Below are 24,725 nucleotides of genomic sequence, written 5' to 3'. Positions count from 1 at the left end.
GGTGCAGTAGTAGTAAGCAGCAGGATCGCCAAGCGAACCCCTGACCTCCCCCCCTGTGACACTGGCTGCAGATCATCTGGCACACACTTAAAACAAGATACTCGCCCAGATTCTGTCTCAAAGCAATGCCTGCATGGGCGCAAGGAAGTACCTACAATGTGGCCTAACCGCCACGTCAAAGCCATGATGGTGCCTGTAATGCTTCAGATCCGTGTGGCGGTTTTATATCTAGAGAACAACATCCCCCCCTCCCCCCAAGTAGTTGTAGATCCCCATCTTGACAACCTGTCTCTCTTTTTCTGTAATCGCAGATATTTCCGGTTGATTCATTGACTGTGCTGGTCGCACTCATTAAAACTATCCTATCTTTAATATACACCCTACTCAATCTATTTTCCCGCAACAAGTACCAATCTACAACCATGATGCTCTCATCTCTCCTCACGGCACTTGCCGCTATGACAGCGACAGTTTTCTCTGCCCCATTGGCCTCAAGGGCACTCGCAGACTTGGACCTGGTAGTCCTTCAATTCGCCCTCACTGTAAGTCCATCACCAAAAGGCCTAATTGCTCCGCAGGCAAAGCTGACTTCCGCAGCTGGAGCATCTTGAGAACGTTTTCTACAAACAAGCGCTGCAGAAATTCACCGAGAAGGATTTCGCTGACGCGGGATTTGACAAGAATTACTTCAACAACCTCAGGTTCATTGCCCAGGACGAAGAGGCGCATGTTGTCGTCCTTACCCAGGAGATCCTTGCGGCGGGCGCAAAGCCAGTAGAGTCGTGCGAGTACAATTTCGGAAAGGCGCTGGACGATGTAAAGTCATTTGTGTCTCTCGGAAGTGTCTTGGAGGGAGTTGGAGTGTCGGCTTATTCTGGATCCGCACCGGCAATTGAGTCGAAGGACCTATTGACCGCTGCTGCAGCGATCCTGGTTGCCGAAGGTCTTCATCAAGGCATCCAGCGCCAGGGGCTCCAGCAAGTTCCATCGGCAAACATTGTTGGTACGCCAGCCAGCCCGACTGCAATCTTCACTCTAGCATCCGCATTCATCGGAAATTGCCCGTCCACCAACATGGCGCTGCCATTCACTGCATTCCCAACTCTTACTACTCCGCAGACAGGTGCGATTGCCCCGAATGCCACCGCAATATTCTCTGTTGGCGGTGCGGTCGCAGAACCATTCTTCATGACCTTCGTCTCTGGAATCGATACTATCAGTGTGCCGGGCAAGAATGAAAACGGATTGTTGATGGCGCAAATACCTGCAAAAACACAAGGGCAGACGTATGCCTTTGTAACCAAAGAAGCAGCGATAGGCGCCATCAGGGACAGTCAGGTACTGTTTGGGCCGGCCATTTTGGAAGTCACAGCGGATGCGCCAACCTTTGATTTGACAATACAATAGCGGATCCATAGCGGATCCATAGTTGGGTCTTTCTTGTTTCAGTTCCTGCTGTTTGAATATCAACTCTGCTTTTCATTCACACCTTCCATAGGAATAGCATCGCTAATAAATATCCCGTTCCCCTCAGCCACACTTCTGCGCACAGACAACTGTTCTTGATGTATTCCCGTGTCCTTGGCAGTATCCAGGATAGGTAAGTCCTGAGTGCATCTCAACATGTTCAAGCAAGCTCCTGAAGCTTCAAGCGAGGCCCTCTGAACCATGGAGCAAGAACATGCTTGGTAATTGGCGGGTGCTTGTCGAATGATGGGCAGACATAAAGATATGGTGTCCTACACGTATAAGAATGGTCATGACTTTGTACCTACGAAGACTTGAGCATTGACAGACGGTGCCTAAAACGGTGCTTCCTTTCCCAGTGTAGTCTCCAGCTCTAGTTCCCAGATTCATTCGGATTGTGGGATAGGATGTGTAGGCTGGACTGATGTTGCCGTCGCTGTGCTGCCATCAACCAAAGTTCATGGGATCATGGCGTGTTGGAATGCAGTGCCAGTGTCAGCAACTTGAAGCTGGCTGAGATATCTGGGTGCGGTATCTCCCGAGAGGGGTTTAACCAGATATCGTAAGGCGTAGTGGTGCTTGTTTCTTGGTGCTGTCCAATGACACCAGGGCCAGACGGAAGAACCTCGGCTTGAGATAGGAGCGCACGGACCAACAGTGCTATCTTCACCTGGCTTGAGAATTTCCTCATCTTCTCTCTCTGTCAACAACTGTGCATCCACATTCCTGTTGCAACAAACCAACTTGGAGCAGTCTTGGAAGGCTAGCTATTGCCTTGTTGTTGCTCAGTGATCATGCTGTCGACCTACACGTTGTTGCGGAAGCACCGCGTCCATACCCGTCTGCCCACCAGACAGTTTCTGACGCGATAGTGAAGAGCTTTCAGCTCCAAGCATCAAAGAAGGCCTCTGGATACATGAGAACTATCTTCCTGTTTCTGCCCATCATGGCAGCAAATAGTGCGAGTGGAATGGCCTGCAAGATGGGTGATTACCATGGAACTCCTTCTCACAAGACGACATACCATGTATACGCGGTGCAAAAGCTGCGAAAGAGCTCCATCACTTCCCTTTTATGGCATATGCCTGTCAACCCTCTTCGCAAGGTATGAGGTTGATGCTCTGATTTCCTGATGTTGTCTTTGTTTATAGGCTCTGCTTCATTTGTCTGAATGTTCTTCATGTGTACCAAATCCTTGGATAAGAATGGCCATCCCTCATGACCTGGAGAATATTGCCCGCGTTCACCATAGGCGCCTGGCTTGAGCTATTTGGCTGCCTCTATGTACCTGGACCACCCATCGATTGTGCCAATATGGTGCTCAGGCGATTGCTCTTCGGAGGCTGCAATGTGGATGGGAAACGATCTCTGTCCTGGAAAGCAGTCAGAGGCGACTCATAATTCCGTCTAGGAAACTGGTCCAGTGCCTGCTTCAGCCGCCCCAGTTCTGGCCTGAGCAGAACATGGTGGTGCAGGGTGCTCTGTTGATCTGCAGGCAACGGAATATCCCCCCAGTGGAGACCATATACATGGGTGCGTGCTTTGGTTCTTCATAAGCTGAGTATCTGTTCAGCTCTCAAGGACCCTGAGAGTATGAAAGAAGAGATGATGCGCCAACGGTCAATGTGTCGTTTGGATATCTGGCACCCCGTCATCGTTGGTCAGTGTCACATGCTTTGTGAGACAGGTTTTCTCTGATCATCATCGTACGATGATTCGTTCTAGAGGGAGTCGTCCATATGCAGAACTTGCTTCAATATGTGGAACAATTTCAAAGGAGATCTGGATCACGAAATGCTGAGCATTGCTTGAAAGCTTCGGGATAGTGTTGCACCCGTGGAGTCTGGTAAAGGCCTGTGGTATGCCCTAAGGGTCGTTGCCCTTGGCGATTCTACCATCAACCAAACGAAGTATCCTGCGGAATCTCACGGAAGGACAAGACTATTCTGTAAGGCAGTCTTACCTTACTGATGCCAAGACAAACAGGAATTTCTGTTCGCCCTCAAAATATGGTAGCCTTTGAGACCACCCAATACATCACCTTCCCGAACTCGTAATCTCACAGCCTGTAGCCTGCAGCTTTCAGTCATCCTCTACTCTCTTTCTTAACCTCAACAAACGTCCAAGCCTGTTCATGATCAGCATACAAGCTATCTCTCTACGTGCCACCACCCTCAAAGGATGGTTCTAGAGTCTAAACTATCAGCTGGAGCCAGATCAAAAGCCTACATTGCTGCAAGGTACAACCCTTTGCCGCGAATGCTGATAGCCTATCTCGAGTAAGTCTACCTTTCGAACTTATTCTATCCCTTTGCAGGTTCGGGGTTAGAACTTCCTCATCACCACAGAGTCGAGTCAACCTTGCTGATTCACGAAACACCGAGTCCTGCACCCCAGGATTTCAAACTACTCGCATGGAATTATCACAACACACCGCCTGTGGTATCTGCGATTTGCCAACCTCACTTTTGTGAAATTGGAGTGATTGTTTCAGTGCACTATATTTCTCTGACATGCCGCAGGGACATGAGCTGCGCTAGCATTTGACCCTTCTGGATTCGTGTTGAGCGGGTCTCCTTCCTTCCACAATCTTCCTTAGAAGAAATGAGTCCCACCTCAAGCAGTACAGATTTTCGTGCCCGGGACTCAGCACAAGTAGCACAAAGTGGTCTGTACCCAAACGCCAACCAACCTGGTGGTTTTCAATTTCACATTCCAGCTATTGCTACTGCCCGCTCTTCTACAAACCAGCGCACCACAAACTCTACCCATACAGCTTCTGTAACAAGTACCTATCATGGGTCACAGCAAAGTAACCAAACTGGCGTTGGTGCTGCAGCAGGATCCGGCCATACGCAGGCGGCTACAACCTCCGAAGCAAATGGCACTACGAATCACATCAATACCTTGTCGAACTTGAACATAGAAGATACTGCAGATTTCCATGGAGACCATGACATCCCCCATACAAGGAGAACGATCGAAGCTTCAGACTCTGATCTGGGCGAAGACAATACTAGAAGAGAGGACGACACTGAAAGCATCAGCAGCGCAGAATTGCCAGGTAGGAAGCGAAAACGTACCACTGTCCCCTCGTCTAAAAGAGCCACCAATAAGCCTAGGCAAGCTGCCCCTGGGTCGAGGAGAATTGCTCCTAGGAAAGTGGCTGCTGGAAAAGAGAAATCATCAAAACCATCTAGATCAGCACTACGGCTTGAAAGTAAACTTTTTGCGACTAAGGAATACAGAGATTCTAAAGGCCTTCTCCCTATAAAGCAACCTATCAAGCTTGCAGAATCGAATAATCACTCCGGAACGGCGACCCAGGAATCTAAACGTACAACATTGGGAGATCCAGAACTCAAAGCTCTGGTTAGGCTCCTAGGCGACCTGACCCCTCATCCCAACAAGACGTATCTGGAATCCATGGGGAACACCGCTTCCATTGATAGAAAGATTACTCTTGGACTGAAGCTAAGCAAAAAGGAGGATGATGCGGATAATGACGATGCCGAGGATAACGAAGAGCAAGAGCCTGTACAACAGCCGGAAGACGGTGCAAATATGAACGAACTTGTGCCGTATAATGGGCTGAACGTCAACCTTCCGCCAATGAGCAACATCCATGATATCTTCGCTGACCTCACCAAGAATGCATTGGGTAGAGGACTTGGTGAATTTCTAGAAGCTTTAGGATCAGGACAGCTCAAAGTTGCCACTCTTTGCTCGGGGACGGAAAGCCCACTGCTAGCGCTGCAGATGATAGGAGATAGTGAGTGTACAGCCTTCCAAATTCCCTGGTGCGCTTGCTAACAATTCTTGAGGTGTGAGAGACCAGACGAACCACAATCTGCGGATCGAGCACCAATTCAGCTGCGAGATCGAGCCTTTCAAGCAAGCATATATTGAGCGGAACTTCAAACCTGCTATTCTCTTTCGAGATGTTCTTGAGCTTAATAACCCCACAGCGTAAGTCTACATTTCGAGGGGCCGCGCTTATTGACTGATGATTGTCTAGCCATACAGCTTTTGGGGGAGAAGCGGTGGTACCCAAGGGAGCAGATATCATGATTGCTGGCTCTTCCTGCATTGATTATTCATTACTCAACAATAAGCCTAAAGACTTTGGAGCAAGTGGCGAGTCGTATGATACACTGAAGGCCACTCTGGAGTACGCGAAGGTGCACAAACCGCTCGTTGTGATCCTTGAGAACGTTTTGTCATTTCCATGGTCTCAAGTGGAGGAGTGGTGGCGAGACGCAGGTTATGCGACGCAGGTAGCGTACTTGGACAGCAAGGACTTCTACCTGCCGCAAACACGTCAACGTGGCTATATGATCGGGCTTCGTTGGGAAGCGCGTACTGAATCGCAGGTCGGACTTGAAGCAGACGAAATGGTAGACGACGCAGCAGACGACGCAGCAGAAAGTGCAGCAGACATCGCAGCACGCAAGGCGGCAGAAGACGCAGTCAAGAAATGGTTCGAAGTTTTGGGGAACCTGCAGAGAAGAGCAAGCTCCCCTTTCACTGATTTCATCCTTGCGGATGACGATGCGGAGCTTCGAAAGTATTGCCTACAAGCAGCAGCGCTGATAATGACTAACAAGAACGTTACTTGGGAAAGGTGTAGGACAGAATGTTTGAGCTGTCGTTCAGCCAATTTCTTGGGATTCAAGAAGCCTGTTACCGATTGGGAGAACAATGGCTCATGTGTTGTGCCGGACTCTTACAATAAGGAGTGGTTCAAGAAACAGGTCGAACGAGTTTGGGACACGATCGACATAAATCATCTGCGGTCTATTCGTCGGTTCTACGACTTCGGCTACAAATCGTGAGCCTGCCTCCTTCTAGTTTCTCTAAGTGGATTGACATGACGATAATACTGACTGTGTCTTAGCCGATGCATCGATCTTTCCCAGAGCTGCGTACGAGAGAATGATAAGAAACCGTGGGGTATTGTCGGCTGCATTACGGCTTCCGCCAACCCCTACCTTACCTCTAGAGGGGGTCCAATGGTTGGTGCAGAGGCACTCTCTCTCCAGGGCATACCGAGAGAAAGATTAATACTCAACCGCGAATCAAGCAGGCAACTGATAGATCTCTCTGGCAATGCAATGACGACGACCGTGGTTGGAGCAGCTATCCTTGCCGCGTTCATAAGTTGTTCGGAAGCCCTCGTCAAACAATCCAAGCGACAAAACGAGCCCTTGGAATCGCCGAGAGGGGTGGCCCCACCAATATCTCCCCTCAAATATGAATCAAAGTGGTGCCTTACTCAGGTGGATCTGACAACAGATCGACGGCTTCCAGTCACAATGGACGAAATACGTTGGTTGGCCTTTGCAAGCATTAGACTTTGCTCCTGCGAAAATTTGATCCTCAACGTTAGCCAAATATTTAGACAATGCTCAAGATGCGGGCACACAAGCTGTGACAGCTGTGGCAAGAAGCCCGAGCACCACTACGTCAAAATTGGACCAATAGATGGCAGACAAGACACATCTGCGATAGAGTTTGAGCAACTCATCCGCAAGGCTCTTCCCCCTCGGCTCGCAATTTGTGACTTGATTTCCATTCACAAGGAGGTCGCTTCTGAAAGTCATCGCCATTTTGGTGCCGACTATACTGAGGCAATAGATGCAATTGCTGGGGAATTTTGTCTCATATCCATTAAACGTGATAGAGGCTGGAGCATAATCTATGAGAATCAGCGATCTCGTCTTCTATTGGTGTGTGAACGCAGATGGGACGGACGCATTCTAGGCAACGAAAAAATAAAGGATCTGGCATCTGCAGTCCGTGTACAATGGCAACTCTACGCTAAGCCGAAGCCTGAACTACCAGCAAACAGTCGTATCAGGGAGGAATTGCTCTATCCTATCGCTCGACTCACATGTTCCGAGTCATTGTTCGATGGTCAATGGGAGATTCGACTTATCCAAGACCAATCTCTCACGTTGGAAGTTGTCGGAAAAGGTACGGCGATACCTTCCTGGGAGAAGAACCAAGGCCTTGAAGACCCATTGTTCAAGAATCGCCTTGTATGGCCATGTATTGAGATCCGACTTCGTGCTGGCAGCCCTCTTTCAACCTCGACCATTCTCGATGAGCTGCTTGGAACATACGAGTGGCTACCAAAGTGCGGCACTGCTTGTGGGAGCCTCCACGTTAAGCTCAACCCGAAGTCTCCGAGCACTGAGGAACCCATGTTCCTCTTCCTCGACCAGGCCCCCATTGACAATGCATCTCATGACTCTTTCGTTTTTGCCAATCAGCACCACAGAATTGGGCTGAAGGAAGTTCGGGAGGTCTTGTTGAAAGTCAGCAGCTCTTGGCGACCATCGGCTGCCGACCCAGTTTCTACGGTGAATTGTAAGATCCCCAGCCAATGGATTCCTGTGGGCCATCTCCGATTGGAAGAGCATGCCCCAGGTGATCTTCGCAATGTCTACTTGGCTACAGCGGAGACACCATTACAAGTGGACAACACCGCATGTGACGGTTCTGGTCTACCTGTGCTGTGGTCCGAATTCCCAATGACTAGCCAGCTTCTAAAGAAGTTAGATCTGAAGACTCGAAAGCGCTTCGGCCTAGTCAAAGATCCATTCTCATTGGAACGCCTCAGTTGGCTCCTCAAAACCGCTGGTTATGCGTTAAGATCTGAGAAGTGGCAATACATTGCTCCTACTGGCGGCATTGTAGACCGATGTGAAAAATGTGCCCCACAACCTCCACCCGTGTCCTGGAAGTCTGTAAAGCTCAAGAAGGGTGAACAACTGAAGCCGTTCGAGGACGTTGAAGAGGCATGCAAATACGAGCGCAACGTGAAAGATGCGCCAGAAGCTGCCACAGCCGAGCTCTCCTATGATGAGCATTCAGCACTTGTGGCCTTGAGAGTCGATTTCAACGTTCTGACGCTTTTTCATAAAGCGGTTGCAGCTCTGTCCGAGTCACGAGGATCTCTCGTCATGCCTTCAACCATGCAGTGGCGTGCAGTCGTTGATTATGGCCACGATTACCCTGTGTCTTTCCCTCACGTCCAGCTCAAGAACTGTCAGGGGCATAATCCAGCATCTCAGCCACCGTCTTTCGTTGAAATGAGGAGAACCAAGAAGCGCCATCCCCTACTATATGATTACCAACTTAAGTCCCTTGATTGGATGATTCAACGTGAAGAAAATGAGAAAAATATGTGGGACGAGCAAGAGATTGTCGAAGCACGTGCCGCTGCAATGGATATTCGTCTTGAGGCAAAAGTTACAGCACAACGCAGAGTATTGGGAGGAGTCCTTGGTGATGATGTTGGGTATGGAAAGACAGCCCTTGTGGTAGCACTTATCGACCATCATTTTCAGAAAACGAAGAGCGAACCTCCACCATGTTTTAGAGCAGGTTTCGATGAGATGATCCCTCTCAAAGCTACGCTGATTCTTGTTCCTAAAAACCTGGTGGGGCAGTGGGAAAAGGAGATCACCAAATTTGTTGGGACGACCTACGAGGTACTCACGCTCACAAAAGACAACTTTGTGCAGGAGTCAAACGTTTCGGGATTGCGGAGAGCCCATATCATCATAGCCGCTTGGGACCTATTTGATGATGACTATTTCATGGAACTAGCACGCATGAGCAGAGCTCCTCATACGCCAGTCTCGGCTGGACGAGGATTTGAAGAGTGGTTCAAGATGGCGCAGAAAGACCTCAAGGAACTCGTAAAGGAGTCAGACGGTCTCCAGCCTGGATCTTTAGGCAAGGCATGGGACAAACTCAAACCCCAAAAATATAGGAAATTCATCCCACTGTCAACACGCAACAGAAAAGGCAGGAAGACTGCTGCAAACACCAATGAGGAACCTGATCCTAAGAGAACGAAGATCCAAGACCAGGGCGTTAGTAACAACGAAAGCCAGGCGCCAAGAGATCTTTACGCAGCATTGCATATCTTTTACTTCAATCGAATTGTGGTCGACGAATTTAGCTACATTAAAGCGAAGCAACTACCTGCGGTCACGGCTTTCCAGGCCCACCGGCGGTGGATTTTATCCGGAACACCACCACATAACACATTTGCAGGGGTGAGCAGTATGGCGAAGCTCATCGGTACCACTATCGGAGTGCCTGATGATGCTGAGGTGAGATATCAAAAGGTGAAGGATGCGACTGAGGAGATCTCAGGTGAGTCAGCTCTACATTCATTGAAACGGGGTGACATTGCTAACTGGAAGTTAGGCGGAGAAGCGCTTCGGTCCTACGCAACCTGCCATACGCCTCATTGGCATAAAGCCCGCAACGATCGAGCAATAGCGTTTCTCGATATGTTTGTGAGACAGGTTTGTGTGATATCTCTCTGCTTGAGAGCCAGCTAACAATAGCAGAACACAACCTTTGTCCAAGGAGTCCAGAAGCACTATCACTACGAAAAGATCAGTCTGCCAGCACCAGAGCGAGCACAATACCATGAAGGTTACCTTTTATTGGTGAATCAGGGCCACAAGATGACTTCAAAGACTACAGCCGCCCCACCAAGGGCCACAGCGTCCAGGCGAAAAAATACAGAAACCAAGCCAAATGATTCAACCCAAGAAGAGAACGCCCCGCCACAGCAGGAAAAGAAAGAAGATCTTACTCGTACAGGGCAGATCGTCAAGCTCATCAATTCCAGTCAATCTCCAGAAGACGCTCTGATCACTCTGTGCTCTACAATGCCGGAGTTTGCTATAGAGCCTTCATCCGTTATGCCTTACCAGAGTGCGATCTCAGAGAAAGAGAGGCTCGTCCTTGCGGGTGTGCGGGACATATTGTCAGAGCTTCGTGGTGCTTTCTGGCTTATCGATAAGTTTGGTGACTCAGTCGAAGACATCCCGGACTTTCATCAATATCTCCGCTCTGTACAGGAGAATCGCTTTGGAGACGCCATAGTATGCACTTTGCTGGACCTTATAATCGCACATGCGAACGAGACCAAAGCATGGACAGTAGCAAAGTCATCCAAAGACAAGAAGCCGACAGCAAACGCTAGTGATACCGCACTTGCACAGTACGACATGAGGATTGGCTCAGCTGAGCAGGCTTCAACACTCAACAAAGAAACCCGAATTGGAGACATGAAGCTGCGCGCAGACTCGCTAACTCATTGGACAATTTCCTTGATCAATCATGTCCGAGAGAGACGGTTCTTCCTCCAGACCAGAAGCTGCCAAACTGGTGAAGAGATCAAATGCTCTTCTTGTGAAAAGCCATCCAAGAAATATTCGGACATGCTTATTATGGGTCGGTGTGGTCATGCTGGTCACAAGCATTGCTGTGCAGGTCAGAACGGCTCGCTCTGGGCTCTGAGCCATTGCCCTGACCAAGGATGTGACTCAAATACGTCCCAATTATCCACTGTTGAGGCATCGGATCTAACTGTCACTATTCCTTCGGATCTGGTACGACAACACGGCAGTAAGATGGTGGCAATCACCAATCTGTTGTCGCAGATCCCCAAAGGCGACAAAACGCTGGTTTTTGTCCAGTTCCCTCGTGTCATTTTGGCTTTGAGAGCGATTCTGACCGCACAAAGAATCGAGTTTGCAGACACAACCCATGGGAAGGGGGCTGCTGCCAGAGTGGACACGTTCAAGAAGGAATCGACTTGCAATGTGTGCGTTCTTCAATTAGACAGTGTGAACGCGGCGGGCTGGTGAGTCAATGCCTTTGCAAGACCTTCCCATGCATGTTGCTAACCAAGGTACTCTGTAGGAACCTGCAGGCCGCGAACCACGTCGTTTTTGTCTCGTCATTTGCTTCCAAGACGAAGCACGAATACAACTCAAGCATGACGCAGGCAATTGGACGTGCGTTCCGGTTGGGGCAGGAGAAGGATGTTCACATCTATCATTTTCTCGCTGAGAAAACGATAGATGTGAACATCCTGGAGGGGAGGACGGGGAGGATTGTGGTGGAGAGGGAGGGGGGGTGCGTCTTGGCCGAGCCAAAAGAGGCCGGCCACCAAGGCGAATTTGGTGGGTTGCCCTTTTTGGGGGCTGTTTGCGGGGCTGGGGAGGATGGGGAGGAGGATGAGAACGAGGAATAAGCCTGATTAGGCAGTAGCTTAGAATAGAAGCTACTTTAATAAGAAATCCTCGCTTCCCTGAAACCTTGATCGGGTTCTCACGTGACAGTTTCTAGATCCTTGGTGGCCTTCAAAGTAGTCTACCAACAAAATTCTGGTTCAAAATTTTTCAATTTTTTTTGGAGAATTTTATCTTCTTATTTCGTATATTCCGGGTGCCCTCTAAAACATGAAAAAAGGGTTGAAAATATAAAAACTATAGAAAATTACATTCTAAAGGGCTGTATAGTAGATGTTCTCTAGAATGAGATAGTGATCCAACTTCACAAAAGAGTTACGCCCAAGTAACCAAAGTTACTTGAATGCAGTTGGAATAGTATATTAATCCTTAATCCAGATGCCCTAGAGAGAGTCGGACCACGACTCCATCTAGGCCCCAGGAGGCCTCCATGTCAACTCCGTGACATAGAACATAATAAGATTTGCAGAACGCAAAGCCAATAGGACTTTTACCTGAGATGTTTGTAGAAATTTAAAGTGAGTTCAAAAGTATTCAGTGTTCACTATAATATATTTAAAAATAAATTTGAGTCAGGGATTTTGAAGTTCTTTTCTATTTTCTCTTAAAAATAGCATATAAATTATGATAAGCGGACGTTCTTTATTGTATGATAAGAAGTATAAGAATAAAACAATAATCTTTTATCTCAACTAATTTTTTGATATTCAAGTGTACTCTGATAGTCTATGAAAAAGTTTAAATTCTTTATGGACACTCTAAGAAAGAGTCGTAGAGTTTCTCCGTGATGTGAAGATGAGAAATTCCGGAGCGAAAGTGGCGCCGCACAGAGCCCCAACGTATCATTCTCATTCGTCCAACAGACCTCCCTAGTGCTCTGGCCCCGAACTAGATCCCGCCAAATATAGGTAGTCGGAGTCCGTCCAAGTAGTCCGAGATGTCCGCTTTGAGATTGTTATTCTTAGGCCTGAAGGGGAAGGGCTGAGGTAGAAACGAGCCATCAATGACAACGATATAACCATTCATGACCCCGTGACTTCCGGAAAGTACATTCTAAGAACGTTGTGAGTAGATTGACCGGGTAAGTGCCAAGTGTAGACATTGAAATAAGTGGAAAAGGATTGAGGGAAAAGTTCAACATCATGGACTCAACGGCGAAAAGAAATCGAAGTTGGGGTAAACTTCAGGGCTGGTAGCTCCAACAATTGACGGAGGGCGGGCCTCAACTCAATCCACCTGCTCATTGGGCACCCACCAGATTTCCGATCAGCTACTTCTAACTTTACTTCGAACCTTTCGGCATATACCTCCGGATCCATTTCCGTTCCGTACGTACCATTCTCTTCAGCTTCGATCACTCCTCCACTTCGGTCTTCCTTTACACCATCTCCTCTCAGCAAGTCCTGAATCTTTGATTTGGTCTTTACGGCTGCATGTGAGGTTCTGGGCATTGGGATTTGGCTGGCGTCTGGTCTTCAGCTGAACTTTTCAAACCTCTACACTTCGACGAGCCTGCCCACCCTTTTTTCCCTCCTCAACTGCGTGACCCATACCAAAATGTCAAAGCTGTCCAACGGTACCAATGGTGCCCTCACAAATGGGCACCCGAGCTCCTGGCAGGCTAAGCACAACCTCCCATCCCACTTTATCGGCGGTAATCACCTTGATGCAGCTCCAGCGAGCGCCGTCAAAGACTTTGTACAAGAGTATGATGGTCACTCAGTTATAACATCGGTAGGCAATGCAAGGCTGGGAAATCTGTCTGTATCTTTGCTGACATTGTCAACTTCAGGTGCTCATCGCCAATAATGGCATTGCAGCCGTTAAAGAAATCAGATCTGTACGCAAATGGGCATACCAGATGTTTGGCGACGAGCGAGCCATTCAGTTCACTGTGATGGCGACGCCCGAAGATCTACAAGCGAATGCGGACTACATTCGAATGGCAGACAAATATGTTGAGGTCCCAGGCGGGACAAATAACAACAACTATGCCAACGTCGAGCTGATAGTCGATATTGCCGAGCGCATGGATGTCCATGCCGTATGGGCTGGCTGGGGACATGCCTCAGAGAACCCAAAGCTTCCGGAGTCTCTGGCCGCTTCCCAGAAAAAGATTATCTTCATCGGCCCTCCAGGCTCTGCCATGAGATCGTTGGGTGATAAAATCTCGTCTACAATCGTTGCTCAGCATGCGAAAGTCCCCTGCATTCCGTGGTCAGGGGAAGGCGTGGATCAGGTGAAGATTGACAAGGACGGGATTGTCGCTGTGGAAGATGATATCTACGACAAAGGATGTACACACTCGCCACAAGAAGGCTTGGAAGCGGCTCGAAAGATTGGCTTTCCAGTCATGGTGAAGGCCTCAGAAGGTGGTGGTGGAAAAGGCATTCGAAAAGTCGAGTCCGAGGAGAACTTCGTCAATCTCTACAACGCCGCGGCCAGTGAAATTCCGGGCTCGCCTATCTTCATAATGAAGCTGGCTGGAAATGCCAGACATTTAGAAGTGCAGCTCCTTGCTGACCAGTATGGTAACAATATTTCACTCTTCGGCAGAGATTGCTCTGTCCAAAGAAGACATCAAAAGATCATCGAAGAAGCTCCAGTCACGGTCGCCAAGCCGGAGACCTTCAAGGCCATGGAGAAGGCGGCCGTGAGTCTCGGAAAGCTCGTCGGTTACGTGTCGGCTGGAACTGTTGAGTACCTCTACTCCCACGCCGACGACAAGTTCTACTTTCTGGAACTGAACCCTAGATTGCAAGTCGAGCATCCTACCACCGAAATGGTGAGCGGTGTCAACTTGCCGGCCGCTCAACTCCAGATTGCTATGGGCATCCCTCTCCATCGCATCCGTGACATTCGCTTGTTGTACGGCGTGGACCCGCATACTTCCACCGAAATCGATTTCCATTTCACATCCGAGGGCAGTCTCAAGACACAAAGACGACCGCAGCCACAAGGTCACACCACTGCTTGCCGTATCACCTCCGAAGACCCAGGCGAAGGCTTCAAACCTTCTGGTGGTACCTTGCATGACTTGAACTTTAGGTCCAGCTCCAACGTCTGGGGCTACTTCTCCGTTGGCAGTTCTGGTGGTATTCACAGCTTCTCGGACAGTCAATTCGGCCATATATTCGCCTATGGCGAAAACCGATCGGCATCGAGGAAACACATGATCGTGGCACTGAAAGAGCTAAGCATTCGCGGTGATTTCAGAACGACCGTTGAATATCTTATCAAGCTGCTTGAGACTCCGGCTTTCGAAGAGAATACCATCACTACTGGCTGGCTAGATGAGCTCATCTCCAACAAGCTTACAGCAGAGCGACCAGACCCAATGTTGGCTGTAGTTTGTGGTGCGGTAACCAGGGCACACATCGCAAGCGAAGCCTGTATCGCCGAGTACCGGAAAGGTCTCGAAAAGGGCCAGGTCCCGCCAAAGGAAGTTTTGAAGACCGTCTTCCCTGTGGATTTCATCTATGAAGGCTACCGCTACAAATTTACGGCTACAAGGTCAAGTCTTGACAGCTACCTCCTTTTCATCAATGGCTCGAAGTGCTCCGTTGGCGTCCGAGCACTGGCGGATGGTGGACTACTGGTCTTGCTGGCGGGACGGTCACACAATGTCTACTGGAAGGAAGAGACTGCCGCTACACGTCTCAGCGTGGACGGTAAGACCTGTCTGCTTGAACAGGAAAACGACCCAACCCAACTCCGCACTCCTTCTCCTGGTAAGCTTGTCAAGTTTACTGTCGAGAATGGTGAACATGTTCGAGCTGGGCAGGCTTTTGCCGAGGTCGAGGTTATGAAAATGTACATGCCCCTAATTACACAGGAGGATGGCGTGGTCCAGCTCATCAAACAGCCTGGAGCGACCCTTGAAGCTGGTGACATTCTAGGGATACTCGCTCTTGATGATCCGTCAAGAGTCAAGCACGCTCAGCCATTCTCGGGTCAGCTTCCAGATCTTGGACCTCCCCAAGTTGTCGGCACTAAACCTCCTCAGCGGTTTACTCTTCTGCACAACATTCTTCTCAATATTCTCCTTGGATTTGACAATCAGGTTATTATGGCCTCAACCTTGAAGGAGTTAGTGGAGGTTCTCCGAGATCCAGAATTGCCGTACGGCGAATGGAATGCTCAGTCATCCGCTCTGCACTCTCGCATGCCCCAAAAGCTGGATACTCAATTTGACCAGATCGTTGAGCGTGCTCATTCCAGACATGCCGAGTTCCCTGCCAAGCAACTTCAAAAGGCTCTGAATCGATTCATCGAGGACAATTTGAGCGGTGCCGACGCTGAAATGCTGAGATCATCTTTGGCTCCTTTGTCGGCGGTTATGGATAGATATGCTGATGGTCTTAAGGCGCATGAGTTCGACGTCTTCACTGGTCTGCTGGACCAGTATTGGCAAGTAGAAAAATTGTTTTCGAGCAGTACTCTGCGAGATGAAGACGTCATACTCAAGCTCAGAGAAGAGCACAAGGATGACATCCAGGCCGTTGTGCATACCGTACTGTCCCACAGCAAGATTGGCGCCAAGAACAATCTCATCCTCGCAATCCTGGATATGTACAGACCAAACCAGCCTGACGTCGGTAATGTCGCCAAATATTTCCGTCCGTCTCTCCGCAGCTTGACCGAACTCGAGTCAAGGGCAACCGCGAAGGTTGCGCTCAAGGCACGCGAGCTCTTGATTCAATGCGCTTTACCCTCACTGGAAGAGCGTGCTGCACAAATGGAGCATATTCTACGGTCTTCAGTTGTCGAGTCGAGATATGGCGAGACTGGCTGGGATCATCGTGAACCGGATCTTGATGTGCTCAAGGAAGTGGTTGACTCCAAATACACCGTGTTCGATGTTCTGCCACTATTCTTCAGCCATGCAGATCCATGGGTGTCGCTTGCCGCTCTCGAAGTGTACGTTCGCCGAGCCTACCGAGCCTACACCGTGAAGGAGGTCCAATACCACAACGACGTTGATCCTCCGTTCTTCATCTCATGGGACTTCATCCTAGGAAAGGTGGGTCAATCGGAGTTTGGTATGCCTCTTGGCTCGGCCTATCCATCTGCGCCAAGCACGCCAACTTCAGGAGGCAACCCGTTCAAGAAGATCAGCTCAATCAGCGATATGTCCTATCTCGTCAACAAAGAAACAGATGGGCCGTCTCGAAAGGGTGTCATCGTCCCTGTTCAATATCTTGACGAAGCCGATGAATCGCTTGCACGTGCATTGGAAGCATTTCCTCGAGCTGGTGCTAAGGGTCAAAGACCAAGCGCAAGCAGCCTTATGCCCGAACTCAATGGCAAGCGGAGACCAGCCGCCCCGCGTCTCGAGAATGAGGACGAGCTTACCGGTGTATGCAATGTTGCCATCCGTGATGTTGAAGCGCTCGATGACAACGAGATTATTTCCCGCGTCGCCAAAATTGTTGCCGAGAACAAGGGGGAGCTTCTTGCGCGTCGTGTGCGTCGGTTAACCTTTATTTGCGGTCACCGAGATGGTACGTACCCGGGATACTACACTTTCCGCGGACCTTCATACGAAGAAGATTCCAGCATTCGTCACAGCGAACCTGCACTGGCATTTCAACTTGAACTTGGCAGGCTGTCAAAATTCAAGATCAAGCCAGTCTTTACCGAAAATCGCAATATTCACGTATATGAAGCCATTGGCAAAGGTCCCGAAAGTGATAAAGTTGTTGACAAGAGATACTTTACTCGTGCTGTTGTACGACCTGGACGTCTAAGGGATGATATTCCGACAGTCGAGTACTTGATCTCGGAAGCTCATCGACTGATGAACGATATCCTGGATGCTCTTGAAATCATTGGCAACAACAACTCGGATCTGAACCACATCTTCATCAACTTCTCTCCCGTCTTCCCCCTCCAGCCGAAGGACGTTGAGGAGGCCTTAGCAGGTTTCCTGGAGCGCTTCGGCCGTCGTCTCTGGCGTTTGCGCGTCACTGGTGCCGAAATCCGCATTCTTTGTACCGATCCCGTGTCTGGCATGCCGTACCCGCTGCGTGTGGTCATCACTAATACTTCTGGATATGTTATCCAGGTAGAATTATACATTGAGAAGAAGTCAAAGACTGGAGAATGGGTGTTCGAGAGCATTGGTGGGACGACCAAGGTTGGCTCAATGCATTTGCGTCCGGTTTCTACACCTTACCCAACCAAAGAGTGGCTGCAGCCAAAGCGATACAAGGCTCATTTGATGGGGACCCAGTACGTATACGACTTCCCCGAGCTGTTCAGGCAAGCCATTCAATATAGCTGGACCAAAGCTGTCGCCAAATACCAGCCACTGGCCGAATCACAGCCAGCACTTGGAGAATGCATCGAGTATAGTGAATTGGTTTTGGATGACTCTGACAGTCTGGCCGAGGTTGCGCGCGAGCCTGGTACCAACAGCTGTGGTATGGTTGGCTGGCTGATCACCGCCAAAACTCCCGAGTATCCACGGGGGCGACGCTTTATCATTGTTGCGAACGACATCACCTATCAGATTGGCTCCTTCGGTCCACAGGAAGACAAGTTCTTCCACAAGTGCACCGAGCTTGCGAGAAAACTTGGCATCCCTCGAATCTACTTGTCTGCCAATTCTGGCGCTCGTATTGGTATGGCTGATGAGCTGATCCCCCATTTCTCTGTCGCCTGGAACGACGCTGCCCATCCTGAAGCTGGTTTCAAGTATCTCTATCTTACACCGGAGAAGATGAAGCAATTTGGCAAGACCAAAGAAGTGCTCACCGAAAAGGTCATGGACGAGGGGGAGGAGCGGTATAAGATCACGACGATTGTGGGTGCAAAAGATGGACTCGGAGTCGAGTGTCTACGAGGATCTGGTCTTATTGCTGGTGCTACCTCTAAAGCCTACGAAGACATCTTCACGATCACGCTCGTCACTTGCAGATCGGTCGGTATTGGTGCTTATCTGGTCCGTCTCGGGCAAAGAGCCATCCAAATCGAAGGCCAACCGATCATCCTTACTGGTGCACCTGCTATCAACAAACTTCTTGGCCGTGAAGTTTACACTTCGAATTTGCAGTTGGGTGGTACCCAGATCATGTACAAGAATGGCGTCAGCCACATGACTGCAAACGATGATTTCCAAGGCGTGGAGAAGATCGTTGAGTGGATGTCTTTCATCCCAGACAAGAAGAATCAGCCCGTTCCTGTCAGTCCATCCGCCGATTCTTGGGATCGCGACATCCAGTTCTTCCCACCCAACCGACAAGCGTACGATGTCAGACACCTTATTGCTGGTAAAGAAGACGAAGAAGGCTTCCTGTCCGGCCTCTTCGACAAGGACTCCTTCCGCGAGTCGCTTGGTGGTTGGGCTCGCACTGTTGTGGTCGGTCGCGCTCGTCTCGGTGGTATTCCCATGGGTGTCATCGCCGTTGAGACTCGATCTGTCGAGAATGTCACACCCGCTGATCCTGCCAACCCGGACTCGATGGAGCAGATCACCAACGAGGCTGGTGGAGTCTGGTACCCCAATTCCGCGTTCAAGACTGCGCAAGCCCTGAAGGACTTCAACCATGGCGAGCAGCTGCCGGTGATGATCCTTGCCAACTGGCGTGGCTTCTCTGGTGGTCAGAAGGACATGTACAACGAGGTGTTGAAGTATGGATCCTACATTGTCGACGCGCTTGTCAAGTACGAGCAGCCGATATTTGTCTACATTCCACCCTTTGGTGAGCTCCGTGGTGGCTCATGGGTAAGTACCTCTACTAAGGACCCTTTGAACCGTATAGCTAACATCATCTTAGGTTGTGGTCGATCCTACAATCAATCCTGAGCAGATGGAAATGTATGCTGACGAAGACTCTCGTGGTGGTGTCCTCGAGCCCGAAGGTATTGTCAATATCAAGTATCGCCGCGACAAGCAACTCGAAACCATGGCGAGGCTCGATCCCACCTACGCTCAACTCCGCGCTCAGTTGGCCGACAAGGACCTGTCGCCAGAGCGGACCAGCGAAATCAAGCTCAAGATGACCGAGCGTGAAAAGACTCTTGGTCCAATCTACATGCAGATTGCTCTCCAGTTCGCCGATCTTCATGATCGCGCTGGCCGCATGGAAGCCAAAGGGACAATCCGCATGCCACTAAGATGGCAGAATGCCCGACGGTTCTTCTATTGGCGTCTACGTCGTAGACTGTCCGAGGAAGTGCTGCTCAAGAGACTTGCCGGTACTGCTGTCAATGCTTCAACCAATGTCACGTCAGCGGCGAACAAAGAAAGCAACCTCAACCTCCTCAAGTCGTGGACAGGCATGCTAGACACGGAATTTGACAAGGACGACCGCAAGGTAGCCGAATGGTATGAAAGCCACCGTAAGGATGTCTATAGCAAAATCGACGCGGTCAAGACCGAAAGCATCAGCCAGAAAGTCGCCGAGTTGTTGATGAGCAACAAGGAGGGTGGACTTAAGGGAGTGAGGGAGGCATTGAGTCTGGTGCCGACGAGCGAAAGGGAGGGACTGGTCAAGTACCTTACCGGGGTATGATTAGGTTTGGGATGCATGGCCACGGCCATGAAGCTTTCTCTTTGTGCAGTAGGTGTATCGGGTAGGTTATTGTGTTCTATTGTAGAGTTTGGGTTGAAAGATGGAAGCCGAAGCATGCCTCTGCATGCATTCTTTGATTTTGCAGGGACTACTCCGTACTCGTTTCTCAATTAGCTACATATTCAAGACAGATAATACACCAAAAGGCAGCCTGTTTTACTCTGAATGTTCTACCTCCCCATAGTCATAAGTATGTCAGGATGGTTTGTGATGTCGCTGGCGATCATCACCTTACGAGTCGTCTGTATTCGAAGCCCTGCAAGGCAGTAAATAGCCTTGCCACCCTGATCAATATGCTTCTTTCTGGGAATGAAGGGGTGTGGACCAACGCGAGCTGCTGCAGTGATGCGATCCTCTTGTCTCGGAATTTCGATCAAGACCAACACAAAAGATGAGAGACTTTTTGGCAGGTTGGGGGGGGAAGTAAAAGGCTGTCACCATTACTATCACCGGGTAAGTTACCCGGAGCCGCCAGGACTTTGGGGCTGCACTTTGTTGTGGTGTACCCTAGTAAATGTATGGGGCTCAAGTAGTGCTGTGCTCTGTGGGTGAGTTATCCAATCTTTCCGACTCGATAAATCTGAAACACAGCGAAAACCACTCAAGAACTACTAGTACATGGTCGAGCTATCGGGCGCAGCATTAGGTGCGTGCTGCATTAGCTTCATCATAATAGGGGCTAAGCACAGACCATTCAACTGTTACAGGAAAGGCTTTGTTGGACATGCAAACTCAAACCTTGCCCTCCCAGCAAGACACCCGTCTCAAATCATCGATACCAGACCGGCAAGGTGTGTTCCATCTTAATGCCTATTGATCGCGGAAATTTGGATGGCCGAAAAGGTGTGCTATGCCTAATCTATTAATTCGTTCGGAACAAGATCTGTTGGGTAATTCACCAGCCCTAATGCCTGGAGCCTTTTCCACTTGCCTGGGGCCTTTGGGCACAAAGATGGGAGGGCACACCCCCAATCCGAACCCCTCCTCCCCTCCTCCCCTCTCCAACCAACCAGTGCTGCAGATCAGGAACTAGAGCCTACATTAGAGACCTACACCTGCATGCCAGACCACATCATACCTGCTTGGCAGAGATAAGGCAGTGCTATGCCGTGCACAAGTTCCTTACCTAGCGTCTATTCCCCCTAACTAGCTGCAAAACCTTTCTTTCTTTAGAAACCTCGTGGTACACATCCAATCTGCATATCACCCCTTTTGCCCCCCCTGCTGATCTGCACTTTGATCTCCGTTTCCCTTGCATCACCACTCCCCTCTCTCATCCAAAAACTACCATTTTCATGACGCTACGCTCTCACCTCTTTTCTCCACCTTGAGCCTTCCTCGGTGTGTGTCCGTTCCTATGCTAGGATCGATTTTCCATGAACATTATGGCCTTCTCACAAGACCTCGAGAAGATACCACTCTTCCCCCACGATCGGTCGGATGTGGAATCACAACGTGTTGGAAATGTTCATTATGTGTCTATGTCGATGCCGGCCTGTCTGGCGTGGAATCTGTTGTCGTTTTTGCTGGGGATATTGACAACGGTGTTGGTGATTTGGATGGTTATGGGGTGTGAGAAGAGGAGGGTGAGAGGAGGGTATTACGTCCTGGGCCCCTGAAGGGAAGAAACCAACGTTATCGGATATACTATATGGATGCCTCCGAAGCCATATCTGCGGCACAGGTCCGGAGGTTCCTACAAGATATTCTGCTCGGTTACCGCAGGCCAGGCACGAAAAGCAGAAGACTACAGCACAGAAACAGAAGGAACGAAGAGATGACCATATCTGAGGCATTTTACCCAGAGATCATCAATGACCTTCCAAATCTCATCCGCGGAAGCACATGGCGGAGTCCAGTCTCCAAGACCTGCTATCTACCAAGGGCAGATGTCGCTGAAACCCGAAGTGAAGAGCGCCATCACACTTACTCAGGCATTCTTTCACCAAAGAGAGTCAAGAGATGCCTCACCATCCAAGGTTGCATCACAAGATACTGCGAATCTTCCACATTCTTAACTATCAAGGTCCAGCAGTTGGCGCGACCCATTGACTCAAGTCAATGGCACCAAAAGAAGAGGCGTCCCCTCTCATCACACACAAAAGCATGATCACGAGCAGCCCTTCGAAGAGACAAGACCAGCATCGCTCTTCAAGCTTTCTGTCCTCTGCGCTTAGGAAGGCTACAAGCTAGAAAACTCGAAACCAAAGTGGCGCATGGGAATATGGCTGCGCGGGTTACTTTGCTGCCCTCAATATTGAAGCTTGAGAAGAACGATGGCCTGGACTGCAGTCCATGGTGGGGAGTTGATTGAGCGATAGACATGGCTGTACGAGTATGCATCAGAAGACGCTCATGGGAGGGCCTACTTTGCACAGAGATTGGTAGAGAGCCAATTGTGTTAACACTACCAAAAAGGGAGGACTACTTATTCAGCCTGGACAAGTACATATCATTTTGGTGTTGTCTGCTTGCAGCTAGTAATTATAATGTGATAATATTAATATTCTCATTCGGCACTATACCAGAAAATTGTTCTGAAACGATCCAAAGAGTTGTCTGTGCATGCAAGATCCAATTATTCCCTGCCAAGGTACGAGTCGGTCCTGTCCGCTCCTAAGTAAAGCTTCGCTATAAGTTGCTAGGAGATCAGCCTCTGCATTGATCTTGTCGTCTTTTCTTTCTCCCCATTTTCCGGGCAGGTTGGTCGCGACAAAGACGAGAGATGGTAGATAAACTTAGGGGTGCGGAGTTGATGGAGTGTGAAGCAAAAAGTCACAGATATACTGGGGTGAGAAGAAAAAAGAAGAAAAGAGAAGAGGTATGAATTATTATCCTGAAGGACTTATGAACGAGGTACAGGCGGTCTGACTTGTTTTCTTCCTGGAATGGGTTCCTTCGGGGGGGAAGATTGCCTAACAAAGTCCTCCCATCACATTACTTATTGTCTCCAAGTCAGGGGGGAAAATAGATGTAACCCTGGTGAAAGCAACCTGGTCACGTCCTAACAGATGGTTACCAAGTTGTGAGATCCCCTTCTCTAGATGGTGACATCCGCAGTATACGCTGCATACTATCGTACAGAGTGCATGGCCGTCAAATGCTGACCCAGCCAGTCTTTGATATCGAGTGGGAGAGGAATTTTGTTGACTCAGTCTGCAAAGACGCAATGGTAGAGGCGGTAACGAACAGCACACGCACTCGTTACCCGCGATGATTTAAAAAAAGAGCTTCGAGTTCAGATTTGACAAAGCCCTGGACTCAATCAAGGCGTGCAGTGATGTATCTTCGGAGTACGGGAAAGCAGGACGAGAACAAAGTCGTGGCCTGAGAAAGAGTCAAATGATTGACGCAATTGGGCGACAGAACGGAAGGCCTAAATGGGTGAATAGGACGAGGAGGCAGCTTGGAGAGATTGCTCAGGAGGAAAGGGGAAGGGGAGAGGGGTTGTAAGGGATGGAGATGGAGGTTGAGAGAATTGGCGGATAGAAAGATGTGTCCACAAACGGCTCAACGTACTTATGCCCTGCTAAAATGATCCATAATTGTGTGAATATGGGTGTATTTGTGTACAAAAACTTAATTACATTCAAATGCTTATCATCCTTGATTCACTTCCCTCGATTTACCCCAAAAACAATCGCAACAATCAAGCCCCCGAGCGCTATGGTCATAGAGACGACTGCAACAACCAATTGCCATTTTGTCAGTATGTTATCTTTCCCTGGCGAAGCTGGGATGGAATTTCTAGCGTTGTTGTCTAGATTTTGTGGATATTTCGCTTGATGACGTCTGCTCCATATCTTGTATACAACCCAGAGGACTGCACAAAAGCCGATCAGGCATGCGACGGCACTAACAATGACGACAATGATGGCCGTCGGATTGGAAACCGACGACTGGGACGTCGGGAACGGCACGGACGATGAGGACGACGAAGACCCGGTAATTAATGGTACGGATGTTGGAGTGACAATGTGGCTTGACGAGGCTAGGGTCGAGATTTCATTTTGAGCTGATGTGAAGGCTTCAATGGTGAAAGCAGTCGTTCCACAGTCGAGTAGGACCGTACTACCATCGTTGAAGAGATATTCCCCAGATGATGGCCGCCAAAGGGGGCTTGTAAGGGTAAACAAGTTTGTCAGGCTCGTTCTCTTTTGGAAATGATATTATTCAAGGAGAAAAAGTCGCGAAGGAGGGGACTTTACTTACCAGCAGAGTTCCCCCGGCCCACATCCTCCATAAGGGTAGTAACCGTATTCATAAACTGTGGTGATTGGTATGTCGCCAGTACCGGAGCAATACGCGAATGAGGTGAGAAAATCGGGGGCTACAGTGCAAGGCACGTTGCCCAGGCAGGTGATGGTCTGGACTATGATATGTCTTGCGTCAGCTTCTGCGGTTTAAATCGAGGGACGCTTTGAGAGACCATACCTGAACCATCGAGTGAGTAATATCCGCACGTTCTTCCAGTGTCAGCGTCTTGCCGCTTCGCGATTTCTGGTGCTGGAGTTGTGAGTACCGGTGCTCCCACCATAGCACCGGCCTTTGTAGCTGATGCGAGGAGTATCAAGAATGAGATCAACTCTATTATAATCATGCTTTGGGT

The 24,725-nt window shown here is 49.4% G+C and overlaps 4 protein-coding genes across 4 annotated transcripts; all 4 read left to right on the top strand.

The window, feature by feature from the left end:
• Positions 1 to 422: 422 nt before the first annotated feature.
• EPUS_07166 (uncharacterized protein) lies at positions 423 to 1,407 on the top strand (the record flags this gene model as incomplete). The annotated part of the gene is made up of 2 exons (XM_007807534.1): positions 423 to 542; positions 598 to 1,407. The coding sequence occupies 2 exons, from the start codon at positions 423 to 425 to the stop codon at positions 1,405 to 1,407; spliced, it is 930 nt and encodes a 309-aa protein (XP_007805725.1).
• A 2,664-nt stretch (positions 1,408 to 4,071) lies between these two features.
• EPUS_07165 (uncharacterized protein) lies at positions 4,072 to 11,539 on the top strand (the record flags this gene model as incomplete). The annotated part of the gene is made up of 7 exons (XM_007807533.1): positions 4,072 to 5,239; positions 5,292 to 5,436; positions 5,486 to 6,298; positions 6,365 to 9,639; positions 9,694 to 9,794; positions 9,840 to 11,146; positions 11,206 to 11,539. 7 exons carry the CDS (start codon positions 4,072 to 4,074, stop codon positions 11,537 to 11,539), a joined length of 7,143 nt encoding a protein of 2,380 aa, XP_007805724.1.
• Positions 11,540 to 13,094: 1,555 nt separating this feature from the next.
• EPUS_07164 (Acetyl-CoA carboxylase) lies at positions 13,095 to 20,056 on the top strand (the record flags this gene model as incomplete). The annotated part of the gene is made up of 3 exons (XM_007807532.1): positions 13,095 to 13,271; positions 13,330 to 19,266; positions 19,319 to 20,056. The coding sequence occupies 3 exons, from the start codon at positions 13,095 to 13,097 to the stop codon at positions 20,054 to 20,056; spliced, it is 6,852 nt and encodes a 2,283-aa protein (XP_007805723.1).
• Positions 20,057 to 23,977: 3,921 nt separating this feature from the next.
• EPUS_07163 (uncharacterized protein) lies at positions 23,978 to 24,130 on the top strand (the record flags this gene model as incomplete). The annotated part of the gene is made up of 1 exon (XM_007807531.1): positions 23,978 to 24,130. The coding sequence occupies one exon, from the start codon at positions 23,978 to 23,980 to the stop codon at positions 24,128 to 24,130; it is 153 nt and encodes a 50-aa protein (XP_007805722.1).
• Positions 24,131 to 24,725: the final 595 nt, after the last annotated feature.

Source organism: Endocarpon pusillum (assembly GCF_000464535.1).
Source record: "Endocarpon pusillum Z07020 unplaced genomic scaffold scaffold7152, whole genome shotgun sequence".
Lineage (NCBI taxonomy): Eukaryota > Fungi > Ascomycota > Eurotiomycetes > Verrucariales > Verrucariaceae > Endocarpon > Endocarpon pusillum.
Note: the sequence above shows the minus strand (reverse complement) of the source record. Positions and strands in the feature narration are given on the sequence as shown.